We start from the raw sequence: 16,355 nt of genomic DNA on the forward strand, positions 1-16,355 counted from the left end.
GCCATGCGGGGCTAGAACCCACAAACCTTGAGATGATGACCTAAAGTTGGATGCTTAACCGACTGAGCCGCCGCCCAGGTGCCCCGTAAAGGTTGACATCTCTTAAAGGATACCTACAAAACACAGAACCGCAAAGAGAAGCAACGGGACGGCCGAGAGGATGAGCAGCCAGCGCCAGCCCAGGCTGGGCATCACAAACACGGCCAGGATCACCTCGAACACTGTCCCAATGGCCCAGAAGACCTGGCAGGGGAAAACGGGATCAGCGATGGGAGCAGCGTGGCCAACACATGAGCAATGTCGGGGTCACTGCAGACAACGCTACTGACACGGGGGAGGGTCCTCGTGGCCAGCCACGTCGGAATGGCCGTCTTTCCTGTTTTTCATATAGTTGGGGGCAGGGCCATCATGTTGCCCATCTCCTTAGGGGCCCATCCACACTCTGTCATATTTGCGTGGTACCCACTGGAGTGGGTACGATGTGGCAGCTCTGGTTTAGGGAGATCAATGCCATCAATATCGTGTGAGGTCAATATGGTAACGGACATATTGGTTTCGTCTACTGACATCCATCTCTCTCGCCCAAGAGGCCCCTAGTATCCTTTATCACAACTGCCTCTTCCCTGCAGGGCTGACTATCTTCTGTTTGCCTCGTCATCCTTTCCCACCTCGCTTTTTTTGTATGGACTGCATCCACAGGCTCGCTGTCTTCTGGCTTTCCACTGGCTACAGCCAATGGGGAGCCCCACAGGACATGGGAGGGAGGGAGGGAGGGAGAAAGGAAAGAGATGTGGGGGCATTTATTCCTCTGGCTCCCTCCCTGCACGGTGGTCATGGGCTGGCTGCATCTCTCAGCAGGTCACAGCACCTGTCCAACAGCCCTGGACACACAACTCTGTCTCTCTTTCTCTCTGGGCTGCTAATTACTTCCTGCCTTTGCCTGGCAACTGGCACTTCAGGCCTGGGGCTATTTAGAAATAGTCCCTTTATCAAACCCTCTTCAAACTATCCTAAGTTGAGTATGCTGTCTCCTGCTCAGGCCCTACAACTATTGTCCATTGCCAAACATGGCCCTTCAGCTTCTCCATCAGTTCTGGGTGACTCCGAGAGCCTTTCTAAACCCTCTTTGGCTGCACTTAAACACAGTCTATTTCTGTTGCCACCAACCGGGGGTGATAGCCAAAATGTCTAACAAACTGGACCAACCCAGGATAGACACTTGACACTAGTCATATACCCCCCGCTCTCAACACACACACATATACCATGACTGTGCCAGGAGTTAACTCTTCAGATGCTAGATCATGGGAAGTTCTAGGGGGTCCTAAGAGTGGACAGGGTGTCAGGCGATGAGGGGTAATCAGGGACCAAGATCTGCTGGCATAAATGCATCTCAATATTTAAATAGCTGGTTCATCCATACCAGTGTGGACCAGATGACTACCAGGGGTATCAATCAGGGGTAGATGCAGTCTGGGTGGTAAGTTGGGCAGTGAAGTCAATGTGATTACTATTGTCAACGTGGTCATGGTGACTAGAGACGTCGGAGTGGCATCATAGTCGTCACTGTGGGCATCAGTGTCCCAAAGGACAAATAAACTCTACTGCCTGCATGGTAGAGGGGTCATTGGGCAGCTACATATTGGCCCTGAGATCTTCCAGAACCATGATTGGAAAACGGGTCACAAAACCTTGGCAGAAAGAAGGCTCGGAGGGACGAGCTGGACCGAGGGAGTTTTTTTTTTTTTTAATTTTTTTTTTTTAACGTTTATTTATGTTTGAGACAGAGAGAGACAGAGCATGAACGGTGGAGGGGCAGAGAGAGAGGGAGACACAGAATCGGAAGCAGGCTCCAGGCTCTGAGCCATCAGCCCAGAGCCCGACACGGGGCTCAAACTCACGGACTGCGAGATCGTGACCTGAGCCGAAGTCGGACGCTTAACCGACTGAGCCACCCAGGCGCCCCTGGACCGAGGGAGTTTTAAGGCAGCCTCTAGGCTACAGAAGTGGCCCCTCACACAAGACACAGGTGAGCCTGGATACAAACAGGGGTGGAGGGTGATGATATGGATGGGGGACAGGAGTTTTGGTCCCCTTACGCACCAACTCTCGGCACCAACTCTCAGATAAAAGCCACGTGAAGTCCAAGAAGGAAATACCACCTGCCTGCCGCCATTTTTTTAAGAGATTGATTGGTGGGGTTTTTTTGTCAATTGAAGAGTTTATCCGTATTGCAAAAAGACCATGTCAGAATTGACATAATTGACCCATTTAAGTCTCCACACACTGAGTCTGTTAGAGCTCTCTTAAACTCCCATTTCCTTATCCTGTGGCTCAAGACGCCTGAGAATCTCCTGCTCAGGGACTGAGCGCTCTTGGGAAACCCAGACCACCCTCCTTACCTCAATCAGCAAAATACACTTAGCTCTGGCCTTCATGGGAAGGAACTCCGCGTACAGCGTCACCCTGGGAAAGCAGAGAGACAGGAAAAAAGTTAAGGTCGGGACTGAGTAAGAGGACTGCCACCGCTTTCTGAATTTCTAGGCCAATATTCCTCCGAGGGTGGTCTGTGGACCACTTATTTCGGAATTTCCTAGGATGACGGCTAAGGTCATAGATTCCTAGGCCCCACCCCAAACCCTTGGGAACAGACTCTCAGGGGTGGGGTTCTGGCATCTGCATTCACTCACTCCCCACATGATTCTCAAATTCAGAACTGCCGACACGGAGCCCTACCCACAACCCAGCAAATATAGGAGAAAATAGGGTAGTGTGACAATGGGCAACTTCAATCTGGAACATCATTCAGGTTTTTCCCTATTATTCACGTCCTGAATAGTCTTAGAGAGTCCAGGCCTTTCTTTCTGTAGGATGCTCCTCCTCTTAAGTCCATCTGCTGTCTCCCTGTGACCAGATTCAGGCCATGTTTTCTTGGCAAGAACCCCGCAGAAATGATACTAAGCTCCTTCCAGTGCCTCACATCAGGGCCATATGGTGTCAACTCCTCTCATCACTGGTGACCTTAACCTTCATCACTGGCTCAAGATGGTGTCTGACAGATTTCTCCACCCTAAAGTTATCCTTTTTCTATCTGGGATTACTTTGTGGGGAAAAATTCAGAGATTATGCCAATATCCTGTTCTCCCTAGAACCTCTACCCATCAGCTTCGATATCCCACCCATGGACGATATCCACCTGAATCAACACTACTATGATGGTAACAGGTGGTATTTTTTAAATTTTCATTGTTCCTTCTACATTTAGAATGGATATTCTACTGTAAGGAGGCGTTTCCCTTTTCCCCTGTATCTATCTATCTATCTATCTATCTATCTATCTATCTATCTACCTACCTACCTACCTACCTATTCATTCAACGAATCAGTATGAACTTGTAGATTCCTAGTTTATTCAGTGGGTTGTAACCCACTACTACCATTATTCTTCTGATGCTCAGACTGTCCCAGATCTGACCATTGGAAGACTTTTTTTTTTAATTTTTAAAAAAATGTTTATTTTTGAGACCGCGAGAGAGGCAGAGCACAAGCGACGGAGGGGCAGAGAGAGAGGGGGAGACACAAAATCCAAAGCAGGCTCCAGGCTCTCAGCCAGCAGCACAGAGCCCAACGTGGGGCTCGACCCCACAAACCATGAGATCATGACTTGAACCGAAGCTGGACGCTTCACCAATTGAGACACCCTCATTGAGGCATTGAGGTGCCTCTCATTGGAAGACCGTTTAAACCAATCCCTATGTCTCTTTTACATGCCTCCATCATTCCTTGAACTCTTCTTTACTTTCTGGCACAACAAGATGTCCAAGCTCATGGTGTGTTTTCCTGGTCCCAGCCACGGTGTCAGCCATTTTTCTAAGAGGTTCTGGTTCCTTTTGGTAGAAGACGGTATTTAGAAACCAAATACTGATGTCAGTGTGCTCATTGCTGCTGGGCTGTCATTGCTTCTAGGCCTTCTCAGTGGATGCAGCTAAGAGATCTCTCTCTCTCTCTCTATCATCTATCTTGGTCTCTCCATTTCTCTCTGTCCACATGCACTCCATACACCCATATGTTTCTATATCTATCTGTGTATATATATTTAAAAATATATATATATTTTTAAAAAATGAGTTCTTACTGATACTTTCAATTCCAGTCCAACCAGAAGGTTAGGGTTCTTTCTAATCCTCCCGGGTTTCCATGTCTATAATTCCCTTCTCTGACATTGAGACACGGGGGCCTCATTCTCCTCAATATATTTCTTATTTGCTCAATCAACTTATTGGTTTGCTGAATGTAACGAACGTCCTAACCGCATCGACCCCTCCATCTACTACATTCGTGCCCCTTCCCCTGCCTTCCACTTCCTCAGCCGCCGGCCACGCTGGGAAGAGAAGGAAACTTCTAAACGACTTCCCCGTGCTGCCTTCCAATTTGTTAGGAAGAGCAGGCTTTCTCTTTCCCCACATCTCCCACCTAAGTCAAGCATCGGGGCTACTAGATAGCGTCATGCGACTCTCCTGGCTCCTCATAAGGGAGGCCGGGGAGAGAGAGGCTCATTTCCATTAACCCTTTTGAGGCAGATGGATGCTGGTGACCCATCTAGGTCTCCTGGGATGCCCCTTTACTAGTTCGTGTCCAACTCCCAGCTGCTGCTGCTAATGCTGCAACCCTCTTCTGGGATTGCTCTGGAGCAACTGTGGCTGCCTCACCAGAGAAGTGTCTAGGAGTTACAACCCTTCTCCCCAGGACAGACTGGTATGTGCTTACAAAAGTCCCGTTCCATTGCCTCAAGGTAGGACAGACCTTGTGGAACAAAGAACACTCCTGAGTTCCCTGTGGGATCAGCCCGAGTCTCGACGTCACCAGAAACCATACTTTTGCTTAACTTCTTCCTTTCAACATTATTGCCTCTTTCACGGTTTTACGGGCTTCCGAGAGCATTCCTTAAATAAATCACTTACACAAGAATCTCTGACTAACCTCTGCTTCTACGGAACCTCTGCTTGTACGAATGACGTCCTTCCCTGCATAACATCTAACATTTTGAAAGTTGGTCTTAGCAATACCACTGAGATTTAGGAACAGTTCTATCGCCAGTAGAAGTCCTTCTCAGGATAATGATAAAAGGATACCTCTGTCCAGAGAAGGAAGAATTCTTAGGAGCCTCAGAGAAAAGGTTAGGGCTTTAGTAGTTCAGGTATATACACTCTATTTAGAAAAAAGTATGAAGAAAAGGCAATGTCATCTAGTTCATTTCACAGTATAAGTATTCTAGTATATTCTCTCTGTCTTGATCTTCTGTCTTTATCCCTCTTTCTCAATCTCTCTCTCTAGCTAAGATCATACTCAAGAATTTTGAACCTAGGGCACCTGGCTGGCTCAGTCAGTTAAGCATCCGACTTCAGCTCAGGTCATGATCGCGTGGTCAGTGAGTTTGAGACCCACGTAGGGATCTGTGCTGACAGCCAGAGCCTGGAGCCTGCTTCGGATTCTGTGTCCCCCTCTCTCTCTGCCCATCCCTGCTGGTGCTCTGTCTCACTCTGTCTCTCAAAAATAAATAAATGTTAAAAAAAATTTTAATAAAAAAAGAATTTTAAACCTTACTTTTCATTGATTTATAAATAGCATTACCATACCACTTAAAACCCTCTTACACACATATATTCCATCACATGCATGAACCATACGTTTCTTTTTTTTTTTTTTTTACATTTTTTAACGTTTATTCATTTTTGAGAGATGCAGAGAGACAGAGTGTGAATGGGGGAAGGGCAGAGAGAGAGAGAAAGACACAGAATCCGAAGCAGGCTCCAGGCTCTGAGCTGTCAGCACAGAGCCCTACGTGGGGCTCGAACCCACCAACCGTGAGATCATGACCTGAGCCAATGTCGCTTAACCGACTGAGCCACCCAGGCGCCCCTGAACCATACTTTTCTTAATAATAGCTACCTTTTATTGAGGACCTACTATATGCCAAATATTCTTCTAGATGTTTTACATGGGTTATCTCACTCAGTAAACATCTCAAGTAAATGGGGTAGATAATTATAATCCTCTGTATGTGTGTACGTATTTTTTTTTAAGTTCTAAAAAGTTTATTTATTTATTTTGAGGGAGAGAGAGAGAGGCAGGGAGGGGCAGAGAGAGAGGGAAAGAGAGAAAATCGCAAGCAGTTTCCACGCTGCCAGCGCAGAGCCTGATGCGGGGCTCGAGCCCACAAAGCGTGAGACCATGACCTGAGCCGAAATCAAGAGTCGGCAGCTTAACCAACAGAGCCACCTGGCTGTCCCTGGGTGTGTGTACTTTTGACTCTCATTTTCATCTCTAGGTCTATCTACGTTAGATAAATTGTTAGTTGACCAGGATCACGCAGCTAGTAAGTCAGTAAGTAGGAGAGCCAAAATTCTCACCCACATCTGTCTATAGCTTCTAGCCCACCAACCACTTCCTCATTTGGATGGTTTCACGACGATAAACAACACTTCAGTGAACGTCGTCAGGCTGAAGACATTTTGGTCTGCACGTGGTTTCCTTAGGCTAGGCCCCTGCTAAATAGAATTTGTGTCAAAGCCTATGTGTATTTTGAAGGCTTTTGATATATATTGCCAGAGTGGTCCCCCCCAAACTCGTTCCAGTGTATATGCCCACAGGTACCTCGCTCAACAAAAACCATCAGGAATCTCATTTAACTCAGCTCTGAGAATGGGGACCTAGATTATAGTGGTTCCAGAGGTCACAGCGGTTACCATGGATGATTTCTTTGACACCTTATGCTCTTCTCCGCACGGTGTGCTTACATTATTCAAAAAAAAAATCAATAATAATAATAATAAATACTACTAATAAAGCGGGAAGCATGTTCACCTTTCCTCCGTCACAGGAAAGTTCAACAACTAACTGCGAAACTGTGCCGTGGCGTGTTCCAGGGGGCAGAGCTATTCCTGTCCTTCGATGTCAAGGATTTCTTCTTATCATGAAGCTATAAGCACACAGTCTTTTTATTTCTTTTTACATTTTTTTAGTTGAAGCAGCAGCACCTCACGAATGCATTTTCGTTTAAGACAAGTTAGCAATACACAAATATACAGAGTATATGATGCCTCTTCCTCTTCCCCACTGCCCCTACTTCCCTTCCATTCCCCCCAAAGCCATAACTACCGGGAGCCTGCTTTGCAAACTTCCAGCCCCTTCTCTAGCTAAATAAATAAATGCAAGCAATGTTATCTTTTTTTCTTCCCTTCCTTTCCTTCCCTCTTCCTCCCTTCCTCTCTCCCTCCTGTCCTTCCTTTCTGTCCTCCCTACTTCCTTTCTCCCCTTCCTTCCTCCTTCCTTCCTTCCCACATGCAGCATACTGTCCAAGTTCAACCCATACAAATGCCCGACTTTTCCAACTTCCTTGTCAATACAGTTTTCCACCTGCCACTTCCTGCAACTCTATCCTGAGTGCTTTCTTTGGTTATTTAAAAAAATTTTTTTTTCATGTTTTATTTTATATGTGAGAGAGAGAGAGAGAGACAGAGCATGAGCAGGGGAGGGGCAGAGAGACGGAGACAGAATCCGAAGCGGGCTCCAGGCTCTGAGCTGTCAGCACAGAGCCTGACGCGGGGCTCGAACCCACAAGCAGTGAGATCATGACCTGAGTCGAAGGTGGACGCTCAGATGACTGTTCCAGGCGCCCCTCTCTGGTTATTAAGGCTTGCTCTGCCAACCTCGGTGGCAGACTAGGAGTCTAGTTTGCCAAGGAATTTAAACTTCCCAGGGGCAACTCTCAACAAATGACGTTTCCCTCTCCCTTAAACGGGACAATCTGGAGACGTGGGTTGCAGAATCTCCCAGAGTAAACTATTTGCTCTGGCTTCTCTGTGTCAGGATCTGCTTTCAATAAGACATTTGGGAAACCTTTCCATGTTAATATTCGCGGGTCTACTGCATTATTTTTAAACAGCGGCAACCCTGTTGATTAATGCTCTGATTGTTTTCAATTTCTTGTCTTTGCCTCGTATGCCACAAGAAACCTCTTTTCCTGTAATTGTCGTGCTCCCCATTTGGCCATTATTTATAGTGGTTCATGATGAAAATGAGCTGTTTGACCTCCATCCCAAGTGTAGGGATTATTACAAGCACACTGAAAAATAAAAGAACGAGCAGTGAAAGCAGCAATGCCAAGAAGCGGTTGACGGTGGCGTGAAAAAAATTCCCACCGAAAATCCTCACAATGTATAGCCCTTGGCAGTTAGAGACTTACCATTTGGATCACGTGCTTGGAAGGAAGGGACCTGTGATCTCCCTTTGCCGTTTCTGCTTGGTCTTAAAGAGAAACCGCAGTGCTAAGGGTGGGTTTGTGCAAGTTCCACCTAGACAAGAATCTGAAGAATCTTCTGAAGACCTTGCAAGGTGGAACAGATGGGCAGCGACCTGGAGTATTAATCTTGAAGAGCAGCTAACACACAAGCAGGGTGCCAGTTAAGGCAGGTGTCCAGCTCATTCTCCTAGCTAAGTGGCATTTCTACGGAAATAACACAGCACCCTCTGCTGGAAATAATAAACGTTCTACCCTGGGGCCAGCCTGTCTCTTCCATGTATTTTCTGTGTATTTTGCAATTAGTGGCAATGATCATTTAAAAAAATTTTTTTTAACATTTATTTTTGAGAGAGAGAGAGACAGAGCATGAGCAGAGGGGAGGGGCAGAGAGAGAGGGAGACACAGAATCTGAAGCAGGCTCCAGGCTCCGAGCTGTCAGCACAGAGCTCAACGTGGGGCTCGAACTCACGGACTGTGAGATCATGACCTGAGCCGAAGTTGGACGCTTAACCGACTGAGCCCCCCAGGCACCCCCTCCAGTCTTAATTAAAGGGAATAGAAACTTCTCTGAACCTCCAGTTCTACCTCTCCAGAATCATCTCCAAATCACTATCACGGACCCAGTGGACATTAATGATTTATCAGCATCTTCTGACTGTACAAGCTCAGAATCCTTCTACAGTATCTGTTGAAATGTAAGAGCTTTGGCATTAGATGGGCCTGGATTTGAACCCAGTTTCTCCATGCGGCAGATGGTTTGCACAAGGCGCTCCCCCCCCCCCCCGCCCCGCTCTTTTCCCTCCCTGTGTCTTGCTCCCTTGCAGATCACCTCCATGCAAAGTCTGTTTCCTCATCCCTTGAATCTGGGCGTTGAGACTCGCTCTTGATCAATAGAACGTTGCAGAAGTGATATTGTGCCTTGGGCCTCAAGACGCTTTACGGCTTTTGCATCCTCGCTCGGACCCCTACCCAGGTGCCACGTGACCATGTGACCAGGTGCCTGGGCTGGCCAGCCGGAGTTTGAGAGGCTTGTGGAGCATCGATGAATCAGCTGTGGCCATGCTAGCCCGGCCAGCCCCCATCCAATTCACCAGTTGACTAGAGACACATGAGGGAGCCCCGCCGAGCCCTGAACAACCCAACTGCCCAGCTGCAGAACCCTGAGCTCAGTAAACTGTCGTTAGGCCACAAATGTTGGGGTGGTCTGTTACAAAGCAAGAAGTAACTTCATACTCCCCTCAATAGCCATTTAGCCTTAAACATGTCACTTGTGATCTCGATCTCCAAGCCTGTTTTCTCATCTGTCCCTTGCCCTTGGTAAACACTCAGTGGACATTACTATGATCATCATTATCATTTAAAAAAATGTTTTTTAAATGTTTATTTTTGAGAGAAAGAGAACGGCAGAGAGGGACAGAGAGGGAGACAGAGTGCAAGCAGGGGAGGAGCAGAGAGAGGGGGAGACACAGAATCCAAAGCAGGCTCCAGGCTCTGAGCTGTCAGCACAGAGCCAGATGCGGGGCTCAAACTCACGAACCGCGAGATATGACCTGAGCCGAAGTCGGACGCTCAACCGACTGAGCCACGCAGGCGTCCCATCATCATTGCCGTTATTAATGTTACAACAGTAACATTATCTCCAAGGACCAACATAAATGCCTACTTTGGGGGAAGGAATAAAAGAAAGAAGAAAAAGAGAGAGGGGGAGCCTGGCTGGCTCAGTCGGTACAGCATGTGACTCTTGATCTTGGAGTTGTGAGTTCAAGCCCCAGGTTGGGGACTAAAATTTAAAACAAATTAGGGGCTCCTGGATAGCTCAGTAGATTAAGCATCTGACTCTTGATTTTGGCTCAGGTCATGATCTCGTGGTTTGTGAGACGGGAGTACTTTTTCCAGCTCTGTGCTGACAGTGGGGCACCTGCTTGGGATTCTCTCTCTCCCTCTCTCTCTGCCGTTCCCTCGCTCACACTCTCTCTCAAAATAAATAAACATTAATTTTTTTTAATTATAAAAATAGAAAGAAGAAGGAAGCATATAAAAAATACACATCAGGGCAGAGGGATGGGCTCTTTATTAATAATATAGTCTGCAGATAAGATGATGGATGTTAATTAAACGTATTGAGGTGATCATTTTGCAAGATATGTAAGTCAAGGCATTATACTGTAAGCCTTGAATATATATATAGTGCTGGATGCCAATTTACCTCACTAAAACCGAAAGAAAAACAATTTTTAGTCTCAAATAATATCATTTGTGTTTACACTAATAATTCGTTGTAGGGACTTCTGCTTGTTGAATTTTTAAAAATTACACAGCAAAATCTTACCGATTTGTTTTGCGAGGTGGTGCAAAGCCTAAGCGATGGGAAACTCTGAGTTACACTGAATTACGTAAAAATATCTTCAACGAGGGGGCGCCTGGGTGGCCCAGGTGATGAAGCATCTGACTCTTGATTTTGGCTCCAGTCATGACCTCACGGTTCATGGGATCAAGCCCTGAGTCGGGTGCCTGCTTGGGATTCTCTCTCTCTCTCTCTCTCTCTCTCTCTCTCTCTCTCTGGCCCTTCCCTGCTTGCACTTGCTTGCTCTTTCTCTCTCTCTCCAAATAAATAAATGAACACTGAAAATAATCTTCAACTAAGAAAAAAATCTTCAACTAAATGTTTCCAAATAATGAACTTAAGGGAGACATTTTTAGAACTAGTTAAGAGCATCGCGTAATTAAGGCATGATTGTTTTTATGTAAATGGATAGAGCCAAGGTGCTGGGAAGCCAATGGCTCTCTTGGGTGACTAAATATTTCTTCTGTCATTTTGTTTCTGTTTTTTCTTTGCTCCCCTCACGTCCCAAAGAGCCATGGAGTGGAGTATTTAAGAGAATATATTCGCAGTGTCAAAAGGGATGTTTAAATACGAGCCCTGCCATTTGTTAGCTATGTGACCTTGGGCAGGTTACTTTATCATCTTTTAAAGTTTTATTTATTTCGAAAGAGAGAGAGAGAGACAGCGTGCAGGAGAGGAGCAGAGAGACAGAGAATCCCAAGCAGGCTCCGGGCCGTTTGCACAGAGCCCAACGTGGGGCTGGGGCTCACAAACCGTGAGATCATGACCTGAGCCTAAATCCAGAGTTGGATGTTTAACTGAGCCACCCAGGTGCCCCATGTTACTCAGTTTTTTTAAAGCCCTAGTTTTCTTATCTGCACAATGGGGATAACAATATCTATGCTTTGAAGTTCTGTGAGTTTTAAAATGGTCATGTGGAGCAAAAGCACATGGTCTGGAGCTTGGGAAGGAGTCATAGCCCAAGAAACAAACAGAAGGGCTGTGGTCGCATTAAGTAAATGAACAGCTAAACGGGAGGCGTGACATTTGGGGGGTGGGGGTCGGGAGCAGCCAGGCCATCTGAGGACCCGCACGACATAAGGGTAATAAGGGGTAAAGGCCCAGCTGCTCTGTGTCCTTAATTTTATCCCCTGGTGTCCTGTCCTCTCTCCCTGAAGATCTCTCCCCTTTGCATTTTTAGGAGGTGATTATTCTCTCGCTAGTTACTCTGCCATTGGAATCCTGTCTGCCTACAGTCTTCCAGAGGCTCCTCAAAATGTCTGGTCGGCTGATGGCACCCTTTTCTTGCTTTCCAGCACTGTTAAGGATCTATTCTATTTCTCACGCCTTTTATGACACTTCCAGAAAATGTGGAGAAGGAGAAGGAGAAAAATGGCGCCTCTCATCCCACCATTCCAAACAAGAACCACGTTCTGAATACTTAGCTCCTTTCCCTCCCCTCTGATGGGAAGAAAGTCCGGGTAGCCATTTGGAGACTGGTTCTGCCATCATCTACCTGAGCATCATCTACCTGAGAAAGGAATTGAATGTGTACCTGTGTGAGTGCGTTCCTTCTAGCCACTGGGGGAAAACTGTTCCTCAGTCAATGAATGGCTCATGAATGGGGCAGTGGCTTCGTCCGCAGAAAGTCCTGGAGTTGGTCCAGACGTGGAGGACATCGGCCACAAGCCCCTGCCAGCCCAGATTTATGGGCTTGGCTTAATGGTTTCTGCCTCAAGCTCTAGTGGCTTTTAAACCCATCCGAGGTCCAGGAGTGTATGTCAAATGCCTACTCTGCAGAGCCCTGGAGGGATCAATAATGAATAGGGAGGGAAGGGCTGAGAACTGAGAGCCACTCACTGCCCTTCCAGCCACTAAGTGGCAGAAAGAGTCTGGGGATTAGCTCCCAGGCTAAATCCCATGTGGGCACATCTTCTGTCCCCATTTATTCTTCCCATAAGTACCCAGTGAGCCCAACATCCATCACGCTGACACCTGAGCTTCTCACCAAAGTCTTTGGCAGACCAGACACATGCTGACATTCACTAAGTGCTCTGCTGGGCACTGTCCCGGGCACTTCACATGTGTCGTCATTTAATATTCTAAGTGACCCCCATGAGGTAGGTATGCTATTGTCCTCATCTGAGAGACGAAGAAGTTGAGGCGTAGAAAGGTCTAGTGACTTGCCTAGGGGCACACGGCTATCACGGCAGAGTCAGGATGCGAATCTGGTGACCAGGACCTAAGCCGTTCTACTTCAGTGTTAGCACGACCCTTCTAGAGCCCCTCTCCCAGCCGTCCCCCATCGTGATACTCAACGGGCCCAAGGAGTCAACCAGTGAACTGTTAACCCACCAGAGGCAATGGCCACACCCTCACGCACCAAAGCCAATCTTGCTAGTTTTGGGGCTGAAGAGCCAGTCGGCCAGCAGCAGAGACCAACGAAGAGCCCCCAGGGTGGAATCCCATGTCACATCCCATGTCACAATATAAAAGTTAGTTATAATAGACATCTCCCATTTTGGAAGGAGCAGTGACTCATCCTGACTGGAACTGGCACATATTCTGGGTATTGACTTGCCTCTCCTGCCAGCACCATTATCTGAGGGCTTTCAGGGTATTTGACTCATTGACACAGAATCCCACGTAATAGTGCTTGAGACCTAGGAAGCTGATACATATCAAAGAAGATGTAGCAGCAGGTACGTGACCGTGGAATCCACGGGTCCTGTCAGATCTTGTGTCACCTTGAAGCTGCTGGCCTGAGAGAGGGATGGAAGAGCCTCTTGAAGGTGCCACGGAGGCATCAGCTTGGAGATGATGCCCGGTGAGGATAGGTTACTGTCTTCTAGGACACAACACAACCTTAAATCAATGCCCATCGCATGGTGCTATGCAGAAAGGATACATCGTTCTGAACTCAAAGGGTTGAAGGAGGAATTTTTACTTCCCCTACCTGTGGGTTTAGAGGTCCTGGTTCCCAGAGAGGGCATGCTTCACCCACTGGGGGACACCACAAGAACCCCGTCAGACTTTAAGCAATGCCTGCCACCTAGTAACTTTGGATTCCTTGTGTCAAGAAAGAGAGTCAGCATTCTGCCTGAGCAATGGGGCATCGGGAGGTGGTATGGCTACTCTTATCTGATGGGGCACCCAGGCGATACAGGGGACATCTCTTGGTAATCCCCAGCCCGATTTTGATATTAAATGGACAGGCAGCAGCTACGGCCTGGGTCGGGCATGGTGACTCAGGCATAGGGTCTGGACCACTCTGCCAGGGAAACCATCTCGATCAGCAGAAGTGCTGGCCCAAGGCGAGGGGAACCCGCAACGAGTAGCGGGAGAGGGAGACACTTGGCCTCAGTTGGAGCTGTGAGGCCAGCAGCGATAGCAGATGACTGTAGATTGTCCCACCAGCCATGGGACATGGTCTTTTCAGGGCAAAGACAAACCAGAATCCTGGAGAAGCTGTTCCCAGATGGGGTGAAATTATATGCAGCAAGTGGATCTAACAGGTGCAAGGGGTGGACTGTCGTGGGTGCTGTGATGTGACCACCTAGGCTCCCCCTTCGGGACTGCCACACACAATCCCCTGGAATGACCAGAAATGTTACCTGCTAAGAGCTCAGAATTGAGTCCCTTGCAGGAATTGCCTTAGCCCAAAGTAGCTGCCTTGCCCAAGATCGTGCTCCCTCCTTGAGAGCAGCCCGCATCCAACGTAGCTGATATGAGGGGGCAGAGGTCCAGCCTCAATCTGGGAAACTCTAAGGAGCCACCCTGGCTCTGGAACTCCTGCAGGATCAGCTGTACTCAACTCCTCCCTCTGCTCACTCACTGTTTTCTCACTCCCCTGCAGGTGCTGGTCTCAGTAACCATGTGCACACTACTCTCCATCTCACATTCTGTTCCCCGGGATCCCCACTTGTAACAGGGACCGTGTCTGTCTCTCTCACTGCTGTATCCCCAGCATCTAGTACAGGCCGGTGCCATAGTAGGTGCTCAAGAAATATTGGTTGAATGAATGGAATGAACTGGTCCTTGTGTGAAATTTCCCTAAGTTATTGCAACAGGAATTATCATTCTTTACCTCCAACCCATCCTACCCACCATTGCCAGATTAACATTTCCAAAGTGCCCCCCCTGCTCAAGAACTCTCAGTGGCTCCCCACTGCCTGTAGACAAGCCCTTTGGCCTGGCATTCAAGACTTTTAGCAAACTTGCCCTGGTCTACCTGTCCAACTGCAGCTTTCAATTCTTACATATCTCACCCCAACTTGCTAACCAGAATGGGCCTTCCAAGGAATTAGCCTTTCTCAGACTCTCAGGTACGGGTTCCTCTTTTCCTTCAGATCCCTTCCTATGAAATATCCTGTATCTTCCCCAATCTGCCTCTGGGTCTTTCAAAAAAATAATTTTTTTTTTTTTAATTTAAATTCAAGTTAGTTAACATACAGTGTAGCCTTGGTTTCACAAGTAGAACCCAATGATTCATCACTTACATACAACACCCAGTGCTCAACCCAAAAAGTGCCCTCCTTAATGCCCATCACCCATTTAACCCATCCCTCTCCCCACTGTCCCTCCAGCAACCCTCAGTTTGTTCTCTGTATTTAAGAGGCTTTTATGGTTGCATCCTTAATCGAAAGGCAGTACAATGCAATGGTTAGAGCCCAGGCTCTGGAGTTAGAGGAACTGAGTTCAGACTCTGGCTCTGCCTCTTCCTGCCTGTGTCACCTGGGGTAAATCACTCTACCTCTCTTTGGTTCAGTAAAATCTGTAAAAATCTGTAAAATGGGATGAATAATACAATTCACCAGGGTGCCTGGGCAGCTCAGTCGGTTGAGCCACTCACTCTTGATGTCGGCTCAGGTCATGATCTCACGGTTTGTGGGATCGAGCCCCGCGTCAGGCTCTGCGCTGCTTAAGATTCTCTCCCGGGGCGCCTGGGTGGCTCAGTTGGTTGGGTCCGACTTCGGCTCAGGTCATGATCTCACGGTCCGTGAGTTTGAACCCCGCGTCAGGCTCTGTGCTGACAGCTCGGAGTCTGGAGCCTGCTTCCGATTCTCTGTCTCCCTTTCTCTCTCTTTGTCCCTCCCCCACTCGTGCTCTGTCTCTCTCTCTCAAAAATAGATAAAACATTAAAAAATTTTAAAAACACAAAGATTCTCTCTCTCCCTCTCTCTCTGCCCCTTCCCTACTAGTGTGTATGCATGCACGCTTGAGCTCTCTCTCTCAAAATAAATAAAAAAACAAAAAATAATAGAATTTACCCAAGCGATTTGACGGAATTAAATGAGATAATATGGTAAACCATTGAGAATAGCACCTGCCACTTCGTAAACAGTAAATTTTGGCCATTATCATCGTTTAGGCTGGGGTCAACGTACGTTGTCTATAAAGGGTCAGATAGCAAATACGGTCTCTGCGGAGATAACTCAACTTGGTTGCTGTACGGGAAACTGGGCACAGGTGATATGCAAATGATGGGTGTGGCTGTGTCCCAATAACACTTTATTTATAAAAGCAGTCGGCAGGTCAGATGTAGCCCACAGGCCATCGTCTGCCAATCTCCCAGGGGAGAGGGACTTTTTCCTACAACTGTGACTACTCTCAGTACCTTAACCACAGCACCAACCAAACAACACTCGATTCACACACGGTTAGGCCCAGCTCCCCACCTCGTGCTTCGGTTGGAAGCGCGGAAGGGGGCCTCACGCATGATGGTTAAGA

At 47.5% G+C, this 16,355-nt stretch overlaps 1 protein-coding gene across 1 annotated transcript in view; it reads right to left on the bottom strand.

Annotated features, from left to right (window-relative positions):
• Window positions 1-16,355, bottom strand: part of LOC122203877 (SV2 related protein) — a 60,863-nt gene that overhangs the window by 20,964 nt on the left and 23,544 nt on the right. Inside the window, exons 6-7 of the mRNA XM_042911055.1 lie at window positions 2,403-2,466; window positions 118-243 (exon numbers count right to left, since the gene is read on the bottom strand). Coding sequence (XP_042766989.1) covers window positions 118-243; window positions 2,403-2,466 — 190 coding nt within the window. The remainder of the gene's footprint in view (window positions 1-117; window positions 244-2,402; window positions 2,467-16,355) is intronic.

Source organism: Panthera leo, chromosome D3, assembly GCF_018350215.1.
Source record: "Panthera leo isolate Ple1 chromosome D3, P.leo_Ple1_pat1.1, whole genome shotgun sequence".
NCBI classification, from domain to species: domain Eukaryota; kingdom Metazoa; phylum Chordata; class Mammalia; order Carnivora; family Felidae; genus Panthera; species Panthera leo.